General features: G+C 50.1%; 1 protein-coding gene across 1 annotated transcript in view; it reads right to left on the bottom strand.

Annotated features, from left to right (window-relative positions):
- Positions 1-14,585, bottom strand: part of LOC119969483 (plasmanylethanolamine desaturase-like) — a 34,732-nt gene extending 20,147 nt beyond the window's left edge. Inside the window, exons 1-2 of the mRNA XM_038803160.1 lie at positions 14,402-14,585; positions 6,109-6,228 (exon numbers count right to left, since the gene is read on the bottom strand). Coding sequence (XP_038659088.1) covers positions 6,109-6,228; positions 14,402-14,546 — 265 coding nt within the window. The 5' untranslated portion in view covers positions 14,547-14,585. The remainder of the gene's footprint in view (positions 1-6,108; positions 6,229-14,401) is intronic.
- Positions 14,586-17,917: the final 3,332 nt, after the last annotated feature.

Below are 17,917 nucleotides of genomic sequence, written 5' to 3'. Positions count from 1 at the left end.
ACCAGGCATATCTAAATAGAAGTCAACCTGGTGAAACTACAACACATGACTACATCATGCCAAACAACATAAGTGAGACAGAACTACGTGATTCCACAACCAACGGATCAACTCCAAGCTTTGCAGTTCTGTCACATTCAGTTGTGAATGGTGTCAAGTAAACAACTCACTGGAGGAAAAGCGTCACAAATATCCCCATCCTCAATGATGGAAGAGCTCAACAAGATTCACAATAATCTTCAGCGTGAAGTGCCAGGTGGGTGATTGATAGAAATTTACTTTTCTAGTCAGATATAAAAGAGGTTTAAATGAGAACTCATAAGAATAATTAACTATAATCATCTTAACCATAAGAGTAAGGGAAGCCGAATAGCTGGGAATATTTTGCAAGTTGCTTGAGACTGTAAGAACAGTGACGTCAACTAGCTAAAAGGCCCCACTGTTATACAGTAAGAACTGGTAGTTCTGTCTCTATGGAAACAGCCAGTCTAGGGATACTTTCTGAATGAAAATTGGCATGCGATGGTATGGGAAAATTTGTACCAATATATTTAAATGCATATATTTCTTAAAATTGACAGACAGACAGTTTGGCCGAATTGAGTGAATTATAAATTAGTTAAAGCCAATCAGAGGTGAAAAGAAGGTGAGACCTTAAGATAATAATCTCCATAAGAATAACTTACTGGGATGGAAAAAATCATTCTGGAATCACTCTCTCTCTCTCTTTCTGAAACCTATGTCTTTGCTGCTTGCCTTTGTTTTCACCATCTTTCTTTTGTTTAAATCACTTAGTCATGTTATTCTGTGTATTATGATTTGAAGAATTACCACGATCTGCATTTTAAAACTCAACCACTGTATTCGCTAAAGACAATTAATCTGACTAGCTTGCTAAAGGGCTAGTCGGAACTCTCTAAATGTTGCATTGAAAATAAAGTTACCAGTGGGCACTACAGCGGATGAATAAAGTTCCAGTGGACTTTGCCAAAAAGCACAGACTTGACCTCTGTTAGTTAGGAACGGAGATGGGGCAACGGATATCCAGGGTTCCGAATAGACACAGAGATCCATCAGTGATCCATCTCTGCCTCCCCCAGAAGTTCCCAACATCACACATGCCAGCGTTGAGCCAATTTGAATCAGTCTACGTGCATAAACCACTGAAGGCATTGGATCGTGCAAACGTTATGGATCGTACCAATATTCCAGCAGTAGTACTGAAGACCTGCTCTGGAACTTGCTATCCCCAAACCAAGCTGTTCTAGTATTGTTACAACATCCACCCAGCTTTGTGGAAAATTGCCCAGGTATGTCCTGTATAAGATAAAAAAGAACAAGTAATGGATGGGGTCATCAAGAGTGCCATCAAGCAGCACTTGCTCAGCAAAAACCTGCTCATTTGAGATCCGTCAGGGTCACACAGCTCCTGAGCTCGAAACAGCCTTGGCTCAAACATGGACAAAAGAGCGGAAGTGAGAGTGACTGGCCTTGACATCAAGGCAGCGTTTGATGGAGTCTGGCATCAAGGAGCCCGATCAAAACAATGGGAATCAGGGGAGAAACTCTTCACTGGTTGGAGTCATAGCTGGCACAAAGGAAGATGGTTGTTGGAGGTCAGTCATCTCAGTTCTAGATCACAGCAGGAGTTCCTCACCTCACCCAACCATCTTCAGCTGCTTCATCAAAGACTATCCGTCCAGCATAGGGTCAGGATTGGGGATGTTTTGAGACAAATTCACAATATTCAGTACCATTTGCAACTCCACAGATACTGAAGCAGTCCATGTCCTAATGTAGCAAGACCTCAACAATGTCCAGTCTTTGACGGACCAGAAATATTTGTCCCACAAAAGGTGCCAGGCAATGACCATCTCCAATAAAACAGCCATTGTCCTTGAAATTCAATTACATTACCATTGCAGAATCACCCATTATCAACATCCTGGGGGGTTACCATTGACCAGAAACTGAACTGGACTAGTCATATAAATGCTGTGGCTACAAGAGTAGGAGAAGCTAAGAATCCTACAGCAAGTAACTCACCTCCTGACTCCTCAAAACCTGCCCACTACCTGCAAGGCACAAGTCAGGAGTGTGATGGAAGAAGGTCTTACAAAAAACAAAAACCAGGGGAGGGTTAGCCCTCCCGAATCTACAATTCTACCACTGGGCAGCAACAGCCGAGCGAGTAAGGGGATGGATCCAGGAGCCAGAAGCTGAGTGGGTGCGTGCGGAGGAGGCCTCCTGCATGGGAACCTCCCTCCGGGCCCTCGCCACGGCAGCACTCCCATCCCCACCCAAAAAACACTCCAGCAGCCCAGTGGTGACAGCCACCCTCCAATCCTGGAACCAACTGCGGCAGCAACTTGGCCTGACCAAAATGTCGAACAGGGCTCCCATCTGCAACAACCATAGGTTCACACCAGCACTGACTGACGCCACCTTCAAAAGGTGGAGGCAGGACGGGGGGACACCGACAGTCAGGGGCCTATACACGGACGACAGGATCGCAACACTGGACGAACTGACAGAGAAATTTCAGCTAGCTGGGGGGAACGAGCTACGGTACCTGCAGCTCAAAAACTTCCTACGAAAGGAGACAAGGACGTACCCACAACCGCCACGACAGACACTACTGGAAGACCTACTGGACGCAAGTATCCTAGAGAAAGGGAACTGTAGTGACATGTATGACCGACTGGTAGATAGGGACGACACCGTACTGGACGCAACAAGGAGGAAATGGGAGGACGACCTGGGGATGGAGATAGGGTGGGGACTCTGGAGCGAAGCACTGCATAGGGTCAACTCCACCTCCACGTGCGCAAGGCTCAGCCTGACGCAACTAAAAGTGGTACATAGAGCCCACTTAACAAGAACCCGTATGAGTAGGTTCTTCCCGGAGGTGGAAGACAGATGTGAACGGTGCCAAAGAGGCCCGGCCAACCACGCCCACATGTTCTGGTCTTGCCCCAGACTCGTGGAGTACTGGACAGCCTTCTTCGAGGTTATGTCCAAAGTGGTGGGAGTGAGGGTGGAGCCATGCCCGATAGTGGCGGTCTTCGGGGTTTCAGAACAGCCAGATCTATTCCTGGGGAGGAGGGCGGACGCCCTTGCCTTTGCCTCCCTGATCGCCCACCGTAGAATCCTGTTTGGCTGGCGGTCAGCAGCACCGCCCAGAGCTGCGGACTGGCTGTCCGACCTCTCGGAATCTCTCCAAATGGAGAAAATCAAATTTGCCATCCGAGGGTCGGACGACGGCTTCCACAGAACGTGGGAGCCATTCATGCAACTGTTCCGGGACCTATTTGTGGCCAATGTACAAGAGGAAGAATAGTCGGGGGAAGGTAGCGGGAGGGGGGGGGGGGCTACAGGTTCGTTACGGGGGTTCGATGGCTAGCTAAGGCCCAAACCAAACTAAATAAACATGTTGAGGGGGGGGGGGGGGGGGGGGGGGCGGGGGCGCAGTTACTACTACGAAGATGCTTACCTGTAAATATGTATGTTAATTTTTGCGTGTTTGTTTGTTTTTTTTTTTCTCTCCTAACAATTTGTAATTTGTTCAATATAAAATATGAAAACTGAATAAAAACATTTATAAAAAAAAAGGAGTGTGATGGAATACCCTCCACTTGCTTGGATGAGTGCAGCTCCAACAACCCAAAAAGCTTGACACCATCCAAGATAAAGCACTTGATTGGCACCCCTTCCACCAACATTCACTCCCTCCACCACCGATACCCAGTGGCATCTATAAGATGCACTGCAGCAGCTCACTAAGGCTCCTTAGACAGCACCTTCCAAACCCATGACCATCAAGAAGGACAAGGGCAGCAGGCACATGGGAACATCACCACCATGGACGTTCTCCTCCAAGTCACTGACCATCCTGACTTGGAAATATAATCGCCATTCTGATCCTGGAACTTCCTTCCAAACAATGCAGTGCATGTACCTACACTGCAGGGTCTGCAACAGTTCAAGCAGGCAGCTCACCAGCACCTTCTCAAGGGTAATTAGGGATGGGCAATAAATGCTGGCCAAGAAAGCGATTCCCACATGATTTTAAAAATCATGAGCACCCAGTCCACCAGCATCTGAAATTTTAAATTCACACTTTCAATTCATGTCTCCAGGACAAGAGAGGATTGTGAGGGTCCTCCCTGTTTATTCCCTTATTTCCCCTTTCTTTTATTTTTGCCATTACCTTTTTTATCCATGGACATCCACTTTAAGGCAAGAAGCCTGTATCTTTAATTCAGGCGGGGAGAATCTGGAAGGCTATGCTGGTTTAAACTAGGTTATAGAGTGGCCAGCATCAGTGACAGATGGTAGCCATGATGTGGAGATGCCGGCGTTGGACTGGGGTGGAGCACAGTAAGAAGTCTTACAACACCAGGTTAAAGTCCAACAGGTTTGTTTCAAACACGAGCTTTTGGAGCACTGCTCCTTCCTCAGATGAATCTGTGACAGAGAGATGGGTGGGACCCCATTTGATTGATTTGGCCAGTGGCCAATGAATTGGCCCAAATGGCTGTGCTCTGCCCAGTAGTAGGTGGCAATTGGCTCTGATCCCATGCCCAGGTTTGAGTTTGGGTTAAGTTGACTTCTGGTCATCCCCTTCTCTCCGGTTTTCTCCAGAAAGGCTGTGTTTCTCAACCGGCACAGAGCCTGGATGAATCCATGCCGGAGAACCATTATAGGCTGTGCAAGCAATGTCTAGAACCGACCAACTCTCCCTTGGAACTACAGAGGCCTGAAGGCAAACCGCAAACTGAAAGCACAGTGATGAGAAATGAGGAGCCTCTCCAGAAAAAGCTGAGTAAGGCACTACAAAAAACCTGATCGAATCAATCTACAGGAAAATCATCATGGGCTGCAGACAAAGTCAAGGATCTACTTTTTCTCCAAAGAGACTGTGTTTATTTCTGAAGCCACAGATACCTAAATGAATTCACAGTACAAGCCTTGAACTGAAGGCCAGGACTGAAGCAAAGCTGCTACAGGAAAAAACCCACAACCTGAAGCAAAGACTTTTACATTTTGCCCTTATTATTTTTGCAAACCCCCCCCCCCCCCCCCCCCCCCCCCCCCCCCACATATTTGTCTGTCTGATGTGCATGGTTAGAGAGTGGGGAGTGTTAAAATAGGAGTCAGGAGTTAAATTATAGTTAACCAGTTGTATTTACTGGATGTATTATAATTATAAACAGTAAACTGGTGACTAAATATTGGACAGTCAAGGGTCAAAGACCGTGGGCATTTTTACAAGAATTATTGGTTAATTCACTCGTGTTTTTGAACTCTCAACCCCTCTCTCCAAGGTGAAATCGCTACCTCAGTCTTGCATTTATTTGCATTATTCCTTCCATGCACCATTTGCTGCCTTAATCTGGGAGCTTGAGACTTTGCAACTATCCTTGAAAAGCCTAACTTTTTAACCTGACGTTCAGACACCTACCTTGTCCATTTCCTCAGACTTTAATTAAAAAAATAATACTAGATAGGCACTCCAAAACAAAGATTGTGGCATGTGGCATCCAGGCTTAGATAACATGCAATCCATCTGAACATTGTGCTGTGATCAAAGCACATGCCCGGAATGTTAGCTGATCTATTACTAGGATGACATTTGCACACCGACAGCTGTTTAGCTTTAGTGACACTAATATAAAAAAACAAAACTACCTGCCAAGGTACTTGCATAGTTTATTCTGTATTAGAGTTCTACCTCTGGAGGCAGCCTGAGCCAGCTGTATGTAAATTAAGCACAAGGTGCATAGACATCTTGCAAGATAAATGCATAGATGCTTGAATTGCTGTTTTGTTTATGGATCCAAGAGTCAATTGCACATTATAATAGTAACAAACTGTAATTTAATATTATGCTAAAGAATGATAAGATTATGAAAATGTAAAAGCAATTCCTATTAATATCTTCAATCATGTCGATTGAGGGAAGAGGTAGTGATATTATGGAGATGGAAGTAGGTGATTATTGTGACAGATCCAAAGCTCAATTAGAGATCAAACAGGGGGCATTTTTGGGCTATAAAATTCCATTGCACAGCATGTCAAACATTTACTTGCTAAACTTATACTTACTAACTCCAATAAGGATCAAATGGATGTGGTCCCAGCTGAAATTTACGACCAGATGATAGAAATTGCAGTTCATTAGAGCAATGTTTAAAATAACACACACCCATTCCTGAAATCGTTTCACTGTGGGAGAAAAAGAAAACAGTAAGTTATTTAGATTTTTATCTGAGCAAATATACAAATTTATTGAAAATTCCTTTATCCGATGTCTGAAATTTACCTTCTATTTTCTCAGCACAAGTGTTATTTGTTCCGTATTTTGAAATACTACAGTATTAAACAAGGTACTTTCCCTGGCTGAAATACCCAAAGCACTGTACAGCCAATCTTTCAGGAAAGTGACATGGGACACATTGTCACAACTCCTTAGGCAGGGGCAGGAAGGAATATATCTCAACCGTTTACACATGGACCACAAATGTAAATTAAAACTAGTGATACCAAAGAAAGTATTATTTTTGCGATATGGTGTGAAACCTTGAAAGGATTATCCATCCAAATGTAGCTGGAATCTAGATTGATTAACTTCACTGTTGTCCTTTTCAAGCTTACTTTTTACAAACTTGTTTAAGCAATTTCCTTGTCCATCTCCTCTGGCTTAGGCTCAATTTCCCATTTAATTTTATGAATAGTAGTAGATTTGCAAATCAAACATATGGTGGCATCCTGGCTCATGTAATGCATCTAAACATTGCATTTTAATCAAACACATGCTCAGAATGCTAGCTGATCAGGATTATCTAACCAAGTGCATCAGTTTCGATGGTGCAGACCAGTCATACCATGTAGTTCCGTTTACTCAAACTCCGACAGTTACATCTGACTGAGCTCTAGTGAATTCCAGGAAAGCTGAGAAGAAACCCAAGAGCACACAGTACAATCCAGCATAAGCCACTAGCATCACTACCGTGGCTACACAGTGACACATTCCTACATCAAGAAATATCCCCTGTACGAAAGGCTCACAGTCTATATAAACGTTTCTTTATCCGTTTTTACTGAAAGGGGTTATATGCATGACTGACCACCTATGAAAACCACAATATCAAATGACAACAACATCTATTACAGTTCATCAAAATCTTGTAACCAGCCACAACTTATTTAAAACAGATATTTTTACAACCTTAAAAATGTCAAAATATTGAAATATCAAAATATGAACCTCACCAAACTCAATTATACCAAGGGAAGACAGTGAAAAAAATACATGTCTAATAAAGTTCCTGAATAGGTGTGAAAATGGTAAATTAATTTCAATACAGAGGATCGAAAAGTGGCGCACCTTGGTAGGAGAAATAAGGAGATCCCCTGGAAAATAAGAATTTAAATAGAGCAGGAACAAGGGGTGTGGGGGAACAGATTTGTTAGTCGCAATGCCATTGAAAATGCACTGAGGTAGATTTCTTAAGGATTAACATTCAGAAAAGAAGTTATGGTAAACTTATATTGTACCATAGCTAGCTATACCAGAGTTCTGAACCCTGTTCTGGTCCTCATATTGTCCAAGGAGGGCCTTTTTAAAAAAGTTAAGTTTTATTTTTCTGGCTGAATGGTTTAAAATAAAAGGAAACCCTCCTGGAGACAATGTTGACTGCCAGACGGTTAGAACGTACAGTTTGCATTCCAACAGGTGAGGGGACATGCTGGGGAGCATGAAAGGTCTCATCTCCTGCTGGCTTTACATTATCCTGTAACTTGTCCAATGCGTTTGAGCAAGACGTCAAAATCATCTAAAACGACAAATGCATCAGACATGGACGAACAGAATTTGTCTTGAATGTATGGCTAGCAGAGTACTTTAAGAGACTGTTTTACCAAACAGGAGATACATCAGAGTGCTGCACTGAAACATGCTGTAAAACACTATTTGCTCTCGCTCTCTCTTCCAGAATTGGAGTCCCCGGATTTGCAAAGTAACCAACCTGAGAAGAGAAATCAACTCCGAACCAAGACCTCTTGAGAATAAGTCCAACAGGTTTATTTGAAATCTCCAGCTTTCGGAGTGCTGCTCCTTCATCAGGTGAAGTGGAGGCAGGTTCACAAACACAGCATATATGAGCAGAGACACAATTTCAAGATAATTACAGATTGGAATGTGAAGAATGGTTGTGATTTCAAATAAACCTGTTGGACTTTAAACCTGGTGTTGAGAGACTTCTTATTGTGCCCACTCCGGTCCAGCACCTCCATATTTTTGGAGTAAAACAGAAATCTTCTCCATACAACTACACCCAGGAAGACAGCCAAACAAAACAGCCCGGAATCACCACATTGAGACTAGCCGAAGAACAGATAACTATACTTCTCTGTTTTATCTTCTTCACAAACTGTAAACATTTCTCAAGTATATCTTCTTGTTCTGCCATCGGGGAGGCTGTGGTATAGTGATATTGTCGCTTAACTAATAATCCAAAGACCCAGGGTAATGATCTGGAGACCAGAGTTTGAATCCCACCATGGCAGGCATTGAAATCTGAATCTACTAAAACCTGAAATTAATAGTCTAATGATGACCATTGGCGATTGTTGACCCATCTGGCTCACTAATGTCCTTTAGGGAAGGAAAACTTCCACCCTTACTTGGTCTACAACCACGGTAATGTGGTTGAGTCTTAAAATGCCCTCAGGGATGGGCAATAATGTTGACTCAGGCAGCGACGCCCACATCCCATGAAATAGTTTCAATAAACCTTATCGTGTTCTTTGTTTCACCTGAAAATCTGTGAGTAATTGGTTACAATCTGAAAGCATAAATAGTGGGACACCTCTCTAAATTCACAAAAAGAAACACTTACGGTCGGACCTGGAGTGGTAGAATAGGGGAGCGAGGGCAGCACGGTGGTGCAGTGGTTCGCACGGCTGCCTCATGGCACCGAGGTCCCAGGTTCAATCCCGACTCTGGGTCACTGTCCGTGTGGAGTTTGCACATTCTCCCCGCGTTTGCATGGGTTTCGCCCCCACAACCCAAAGATGTGCAAGATAGGTTAATTGGCCACACAAAATTGCCCCTTAATTGGAAAAAAATTAATTGGGTACTCTAAATTAATTTTTAAAAATAGGGGAGTGATCTCACCCCTCCCCACATGGATGCAACAAAAGGTATAACATTAAAAAGCTTCCCAATTGCAGCTTCAGTTGAATTAGTGAAGTCATTTCTTTTCGTACGAAAGGAAGGATTAAAATAAATTTGGCACTTTCCGTGGGCTACAATTGTTAATGCTAATATAGCCTGTTTTTAGGTTGATAGGGAATTCTTGAGAGCTCGGGAAAAGATGCAGGAATGGTATGATTCCTGGGAAGCACCCATGCAGGAACTCAAGGCCTGCACACCAACAATTACAGATGTCACAGCTCAACTTTAAACTGGTGCAATCTTCAGAGCTGCAGCCAGAAACTGACAAAGCATATTCCTCAAGTTCTTTTGAGTAATCAATGAAACATTTGTTTGCCTATAGCCAATGCTTTCTTGGCTTAAATCAGTGGTGCTCAAACGATTTCATGAGTGGACAATATTTGATTTGATGTATTGTCACATGTACCGAAGTACAGTGAAAAGTATTTTCCTGCAGTCGAGGGAATGTGCACGGTACGTACATAGTAGACAAAGAATAATCAGCAGAGAACATTGACAAATCGTACATCAACAAACAGTGATTGGTTACAGTGCGGAACAAGGGGCCAAACAAAGCAAATACATGAGCAAGAGCAGCATAGGGAGTCGTGAATAATGTTCTTACAGGGAACAGATTAGTCCAACGGGGGAGTCGTTGAGGAGTCTTGTAGCTGTGGGGAAGAAGCTGTTCCTATTTCTGGATGTGCGGGTCTTCAGTCTTTTGCACCGTCTGCCTGATGGAAGGGTCTGGATAGGGCAACAGACCTCGAGGATCACCTACCAGTTCTACCCCACCCACTTTTATTTTCATCACAAAACAAAACTCAGAACTAATGAAGAGAGCAATATGGTGTTGCTTTTATGAAACATCAGTGAGATAATATGGTTTGTTGTTCAACAGCTTCAGTATATTGCAAGGTGCACATTCATTGGCAGCCCACAAAAGTGCTGAAAATTTGATTGCGTAGTTGTATATTGTAATAGTAACATCTACATTTTAGCCGCTCAGACATATAACATATGTGGAAGCTGATCTGTTTGTCAGACAAGTGACCAGAGATGTGGAGGTTAGGTGGATTGGCCATGCTAAATTGCTCTTGGTGTCCAAAAAGGTCGGGTGAAGGTGTGGGCTTGGATAGGGAGCTCTTTCCAAGGGCCGATGCAAACTTGATGGGGTGAATGGCCTCCTTCACTGTAAATTCTATGAATGAGCATTCTGGCTTGTTCCCTCATATGGCTTTGGCCCTGGCGCTGCATGCCAATCCCATGTTTTGGTCCTGGCGCTGCGTGCCAATCCCATGTTTTGGCCCTGGCGCTGCATGCCAATCCCATGTTTTGGCCCTGGCGCTGCGTGCCAATCCCATGTTTTGGCCCTGGCGCTGCGTGCCAATCCCATGTTTTGGGCCAGCCGTGGACCACATTTTCTGAATCACTGCCTTAAAAAGGACAGCTGTTCAATGCAGCTCAATTTTACCACTTTCAAGAATTAAGTATTCCACTCATGGTGCCCCAAAACACAACTGGAATGTTATCATGATTTTCTTTTTGTTTAAAAACAATACGTGCCTAGCTCCTTCACTGAGTACCTCTCCCATCATACAAGTTGAGACCAAGGCAAAATAGACACTAGGATGGTTGCCTATCTTATCTCGGACACTGCATCTGCCCTTTCAGGTTGCATCATACTGCTTGAAGAGTGGGGGAGGGGAGAGTGGGGAGAAAGAGGAGGTTAACCCCTCACCTATCATCTGTTTTTTATCTCATTGCTCTGTGTGGGATATTATGTGCACAAATTGACTGCAGCATTTCTTAAACTAAAATATTTTTCCACTTGAGAAAAATACTTCACTGGCTATAAAGCGAGGCTATGAAAGGCACTATCTAAACACAGGTTTGTGCTAAAATATATTACATAATGGCAGAGACAAGAGAAAAGAAGGACTGACAGGTCAATTGCAGTTTTTACACTTCACCTTTACTTGAATCATAGGTAGGTAATTTAGTTTAATGATTACAAAAATCTAATCTCACATTTCATGAGTTTTACAACTATAATCATCATTTCATCATCACAATGCACAAGAAGAAATTGGGGGAATTTCCCTAAATGTGCAGCCTGACGAACAGTTGGCGCAAGCAATGCCCCAGATATTTAGTTAATGACTTGGATGCAATTGCCAAACAGTAGAAAGATCCCATGACTCCACATATTAGAAGTAAAATTTAACTTAGTTACCACAAATTAATTGATTGCATGCATAAACAAACAGATACTCACAACAATAATAAATGCAAGGTCCCACGTAATAAAACCGAAATTTGACCTACTCTATCACCACAAACCAAAGGCCATATTTATCAATTGAAGAAGTGCACTCAGATCTAAATGATTTGCCTCCACTTCTGAAGAATGGACTGTATGCTGCTTTCCAGTTCTATGCTGGTGAGTAGCTCAAGTACTGCAAGGAGGCCAACGTTCTTCGCTTGTGAACACATCCCATCTAGGGATATCACTAAGACCTTCACACAGCAAATCCAATACACAGCAATCACGAACACAGGAACAACTCACTTAACCCGTCTGGTCTGCTATGTCATTCAATGGCATTTTAGTAAATCTGCAACCTAACTCCATGTCCAACTCCTATGTCCTATCGCCATTGGTCAACAGAAAATGAACAAATCTCAGTTTAAATTTAAAAATTGGGGCAGCACGGTGGTGCAGTGGTTAGCACTGCAGTCTCACGGCGCCGAGGTACCAGGTTCGATCCTGGCTCTAGGTCACTGTCCATGTGGAGTTTGCACATTCTCCCCGTGTTTGCGTGGGTTTCGCCCCCACAACCCAAAGATGGGCAGGGTAGGTGGATTGGCCACGCTAAATTGCCCCTTAATTGGAAAAATGAATTGGGTACTCTAAATTTTTTTTTTAATTTAAAAATTGATCTAACATCATTTGCTACTTGCCTAAGAGAGCTGCAAACTCTCTCACCTTGAGTTTACTAATTTCACTCCTGAAAAGACAGCTAATTGAACTATATCCTCTAATGCTATGTCCTCTAGTGCAGTCCGCAGAGACAGTTTATCCAGATCTCTTTCTTTTTTCCCCTTGATATCTTGAAAACTCAGATCAAATCACCCCCTAACCATCTAAATTTCAGGGAAGATAACCTGAGTTTGCATAATCTCGGTACAGCCAAACTCTTAGAGCCCAGGTTTCAGTCTACTAAATCAACACTGCATTCCCTCCAAGGTCAATATATCTTTCCCAAGATATAATACTCCAGGTGTGGTCCAGCCAGGGCTCTGTATAACTGAAGCATTACTTCTACCTATTGTAACCTATACCTTTAAATACCTTTTGATTATTGCCTAACTGTTCATGACATTTTAACTTGTCTTCGACCACTCAACCCTCCCCCGCGCCCCCCCCCCCACCCCCCCACCCCCAACAAGGACGGTTACGAATCCCAGGGGACGGTACGTCATGGCCAGCGGGGTCCCGGATGGGGCACCGGTAGTGCTGGTGAACATGTACCCTCCCAACTGGGAAGACATGGAGTTTATAAAGAAAACCATGGAGAAATCCCTGACATTGGCACACATTTTGGGGGACAGTGTGGGAACTTTAACTGTGCACAGGACCCAAGGACAGACAAGTCGAATCCCAAAACAGGAAAGACTTCCAACATGGCAAAAGAACTCGGCAGATTCATGGAGCAGATGGGGGCTGTGGGCCCATGGCGGTTCACCCACCCAAGTACAAGGTATATTCACGGATCAACTTCTTTGTAGTGGGGAAAATCGGCACTTCCTGCGCTAGTAAGAGCGGATAATTCCACGATCGTAATCTCTGATCACACTACATGCAATATTAACACTGGGTAGCAACAGCAGAAAGAATAAAGGGGTGGATTGAGGATCAAAAGCTGGGTGGGTGCTTATGGAGGAGGGCTCCTGAAGTGGGACCTTTCTCCGGGCCCTAGCCACAATAGCACTCCCAGCCCCACTGAATAAACATTCAACAAGCCCAGTGGTGGTCGCAGCACTCGCATCATGGAACCAGCTGCAACAGCACTTCAGGCTAACTGAAACGTCCAGAATGGCCCCCAACTGCAACAACCAAGGTTCACGCCAGTGACAGTGGACAGCACCTTCAAACGGTGGAGACAGGACCGGGGGGGGGGGGGGGGGGGGGGGGGGGGGGGGGGGGGATACACTGACAGTTAGGGGCTTCTACACTGACAACGCTCAAGAAACTGACAGAAAAGTTCCAGCTGTAATGCAGCTATAAGTGGGACACAGAGCCCACTTAACCAGAATCCGAACGAGCAGGTTCTTCCCAGAGGTGGAGGACAAATGCAAACAGTGCCAAGGAGGCCCAGCCACATGCCCTGGTCTTGCCCCAGACTTCCTGGGTTCTGGGGATCCTTCTTTGAGGTAATGTTCAAGGTGGTGACAATGAGGGTGGAGCCATGCCCAAGAACGGCAGTTTTCAGGGTATCAGCATAGCCAGATCTATTCATGGGCCAATCCTTTGCCTTTGGCTCCCTAATCGTCTGCCGGAGAATACTGCTCAGCTGGCAATCAGCAGCAGCACCCAAAGCTGTCAGAATTTCTCCACATGAGTCACAGTTAAAGGGATATTGGACTATGCCCCTTTAACCCAAAACGATTCTCATCTGGAGTCTCCAGCTCTATCCCCAGCACCACCACGGGGACTTTTCGCACTCCTATTTCACTTTGAGAAGTCTTCATCTCTCCCATCCATTTACAGGAAGTTTCTGTCCATCATTGTTACTACACTATTTAGAAGCTTCATTCCCCGCTTTAGGTGCGAGAACTATCAGCTCTTTCGGATGATTCATTCCTCCCTCCCTATGAGGAGCGACTCATTGCACCAATCGTCTCCCCACTCAGGACCTCATTCCCCAGCCAGCAGCTCCCTTTCCCCTGGCCGGCCACTCAGATACGCCCTTCCCCCTCCTCCCCACTCCCATCGACTTCTGACCACGGGCCCCCAAGGTGGCCGATGCCACCACACAAGGCAGCCGATTGAGGGACTCGCCGAGGGATCGGTCCCCGAGGCCGCCCCCAGCGGGGATCCGTTCTCGCTCCGCGTCCTCCTGCTGCTGCTGCCGCCGCTGCCGCCCCAGCCCTGCCTGCCTTCCATCGCTCGCTCACCGGGGGTGTAGAGCTGCGCCAACTCCCTGGCGCCAGAATGCTGAGGACCCCAGCGGGCCGCGGCCGACTCGCCGTCTTCGTGCCAGCTCTCCCCGCCGGGGCCATGCGCGGCGGAGGGCTCACTCCCTGACAGCCCGCCCGCCATCTTCAACCAGTCCCACTTCCCGAACGCGCAACTCCAGCCAATCACAGCGCGGCTGCCGTCCCTCAACGTCACAGAGCCACCACAACCAATCAGAATGTTCTATCCGCGGGACACAGCCAACCAGTACCTGTCTGTTGTGGAACGGTGATGACCAATCAGAGTTCGCATCGGTTGTAACGGGGCGTGGCGGAGGGGCGAGAAAGAGAGCTGAGGGCAGCCCTGGGGGAGGGGGAGCTGTGGGCAGCACTGGGGGAGGGGGAGCTGTGGGCAGCACTGGGGGAGGGGGAGCTGTGGGCAGCACTGGGGGAGGGGGAGCTGAGGGGGTGGGGGAGGGGGAGCTGAGGGGGTGGGGGAGGGGGAGCGGAGGGGGTGGGGGAGGGGGAGCGGTGGGGGTGGGGGAGGGGGAGCGGTGGGGGTGGGGGAGGGGGAGCGGTGGGGGTGGGGGAGGGGGAGCGGTGGGGGTGGGGGTGGGGGAGGGGGAGCGGTGGGGGAGGGGGAGGGGGAGCGGTGGGGGTGGGGGAGGGAGCGGTGGGGGTGGGGGAGGGGGGGGGGTGGGGGAGGGGGAGCGGTGGGGGTGGGGGAGGGGGAGGGGGAGCGGAGGGGGAGCGGTGGGGGAGGGGGAGCGGTGGGGGTGGGGGAGAGGGAGCGGTGGGGGAGGGGAGGGGGAGCGGTGGGGGAGGGGGAGCGGTGGGGGTGGGGGAGGGGGAGCGGTGGGGGTGGGGGAGGGGGAGCGGTGGGGGTGGGGGAGAGGGAGGGGTGGGGGAGGGGGAGGGGTGGGGGAGGGGGAGGGGGAGCGGTGGGGGTGGGGGAGGGGGAGGGGGAGGGGTGGGGGGTGGGGGAGGGGGAGGGGGTGGGGAGGGGGAGGGGATGGGGTGGGGGAGGGGGAGGGGATGGGGGATGGGGGATGGGGGAGGGGGGAGGGGATGGGGGAGGGGGGAGGGGGTGGGGGTGGGGAGGGGGAGGGGGTGGGGAGGGGGTGGGGGTGGGGGAGGGGGAGGGGATGGGGGAGGGGGAGGGGGAGGGGGTGGGGAGGGGGAGGGGGTGGGGGTGGGGGTGGGGGAGCGGGGGTGGGGGAGGGGGAGGGGGTGGGGGTGGGGGTGGGGGAGCGGGGGAGGGGGAGCGGGGGAGGGGGGAGCTGAGGGCAGCACGGGAGGGGGAGCTGAGGGCAGCACGGGGGGGGGAGCTGAGGGCAGCACGGGGGGGGGAGCTGAGGGCAGCACTGGGGGAGGGGGAGGGGGGGGGTTGAGGGCAGCACTGGGGGAGGGGGGGGGTTGAGGGCAGCGCTGGGGGAGGGGGGGGGTTGAGGGCAGCACTGGGGAGGGGGGGGTTGAGGGCAGCACTGGGGGAGGGGGGGGTTGAGGGCAGCACTGGGGGAGGGGGGGGGTTGAGGGCAGCACTGGGGGAGGGGGGGGTTGAGGGCAGCACTGGGGGAGGGGGGGGGTTGAGGGCAGCACTGGGGGAGGGGGGGGTTGAGGGCAGCACTGGGGAGGGGGGGGGGGTTGAGGGCAGCACTGGGGGGGGGGGGTTGAGGGCAGCACTGGGGGAGGGGGGGGGTTGAGGGCAGCACTGGGGGAGGGGGGGGGTTGAGGGCAGCACTGGGGGAGGGGGGGTTGAGGGCAGCACTGGGGGAGGGGGGTTGAGGGCAGCACTGGGGGAGGGGGGTTGAGGGCAGCACTGGGGAGGGGGGGTTGAGGGCAGCACTGGGGGAAAGGGGAGGTGAGGGCAGCACTGGGGGAGGGGGAACTGAGGGCAGCACTGGGGGAGGGGGAACTGAGGGCAGCACTGGGGGAGGGGGGTTGAGGGCAGCACTGGGGAGGGGGGGTTGAGGGCAGCACTGGGGGAAAGGGGAGGTGAGGGCAGCACTGGGGGAAAGGGGAGGTGAGGGCAGCACTGGGGGAGGGGGAACTGAGGGCAGCACTGGGGGAGGGGGAACTGAGGGCAGCACTGGGGGAGGGGGAGCTGAGGGCAGCACTGGGGGAGGGGGGGTTGAGGGCAGCACTGGGGGAGGGGGGGTTGAGGGCAGCACTGGGGGAGGGGGGGTTGAGGGCAGCACTGGGGGAGGGGGGGTTGAGGGCAGCACTGGGGGAGGGGGGGTTGAGGGCAGCACTGGGGAGGGGGTGGTTGAGGGCAGCACTGAGGGGGGGGTTGAGGGCTGCACGTGGGAGGGGGTTGAGGGCAGCACTGGGGGTTGGGTAGCTGAGGGCAGCACTGGGGGAGGGGTTTGAGGGCAGCACTGGGGGAGGGGGGTTGAGGGCAGCACTGGGGGAGGGAGGGGGGGTTGAGGGCAGCACTGAGGGAGGGGGGTTGAGGGCAGGACTGGGGAGGGGGGGTTGAGGGCAGCACTGGGGGAGGGGGGGTTGAGGGCAGCACTGGGGGATGGGGGATGGGGGGTTGAGGGCAGCACTGGGGGAGGGGGTTTTGAGGGCAGCACTGGGGGAGGGGGGGGGTTTGAGGGCAGCACTGGGGGAGGGGGGTTGAGAGTAGCACTGGGGGAGGGGGGTTTGAGGGTAGCACTGGGGGAGGGGGGGTTGAGAGCAGCACTGGGGGAGGGGGGGTTTGAGGGTAGCACTGGGGGAGGGGGGGTTGAGAGCAGCACTGGGGAGGGGGGGTTTGAGGGCAGCACTGGGGAGGGGGGGTTGAGGGCAGCACTGGGGGAAGGAGGGGGGGTTGAGGGCAGCATTGGGGAGGGGGTTTGAGGGCAGCAGTGGGGGAAGGGGGGTTGAGGGCAGCACTGGCGGAGGGAGGGGGAGTTGAGGGCAGCACTGGGGGAGGGAGGGGGGTTGAGGGCAGCACTGAGGGAGGGGGGGTTGAGGGCAGCACTGGGGAGGGGGGGTTGAGGGCAGCACTGGGTGAGGGGGTGTTGAGGGCAGCACTGGGGGAGGTGGGGGTTGAGGGCAGCACTGGGGGAGGGGGGGGTTGAGGGCAGCACTGGGGGAGGTGGGGGTTGAGGGCAGCACTGGGGGAAGGGGGGTTGAGGGCAGTACTGCGGGGGGGGGGGGTTGAGGGCAGCACTGGGAGCAGGAGTCTGCTCTTCATCATGGAGCACTACCTGCCTTCACCTTGTTCAACTGTCTGAGGAGGTAGCAGACCATGCAGCACGTAGCACAGTGTTTGGCACAGTTGCTTCACAGCTCCAGGGTCCTAGGTTTGATTCCCGGCTGGGTCACTGTCTGTATGGAGTCTGCACGTTCTCCCCCTGTCTGCGTGGGTTTCCTCCGGTTCCCTCCCACACGTGCAAAGATGTGCCGGTTAGGGGGATTGGCCATGCTAAATTGCCCTCCGTGTCCAAAAAGGTTAAGTCGGGTTATGAGGATAGGGTGGAGGCGTGGGCTTGAGCAGGTTTCTCTTTCCAAGGGCAGACTATATGGGGT

Source organism: Scyliorhinus canicula, chromosome 7, assembly GCF_902713615.1.
Source record: "Scyliorhinus canicula chromosome 7, sScyCan1.1, whole genome shotgun sequence".
NCBI classification, from domain to species: Eukaryota; Metazoa; Chordata; class Chondrichthyes; order Carcharhiniformes; family Scyliorhinidae; genus Scyliorhinus; species Scyliorhinus canicula.
The sequence above is the reverse complement of the archived record's forward strand: the minus strand, read 5'-3'. Positions and strand labels throughout refer to the sequence as shown.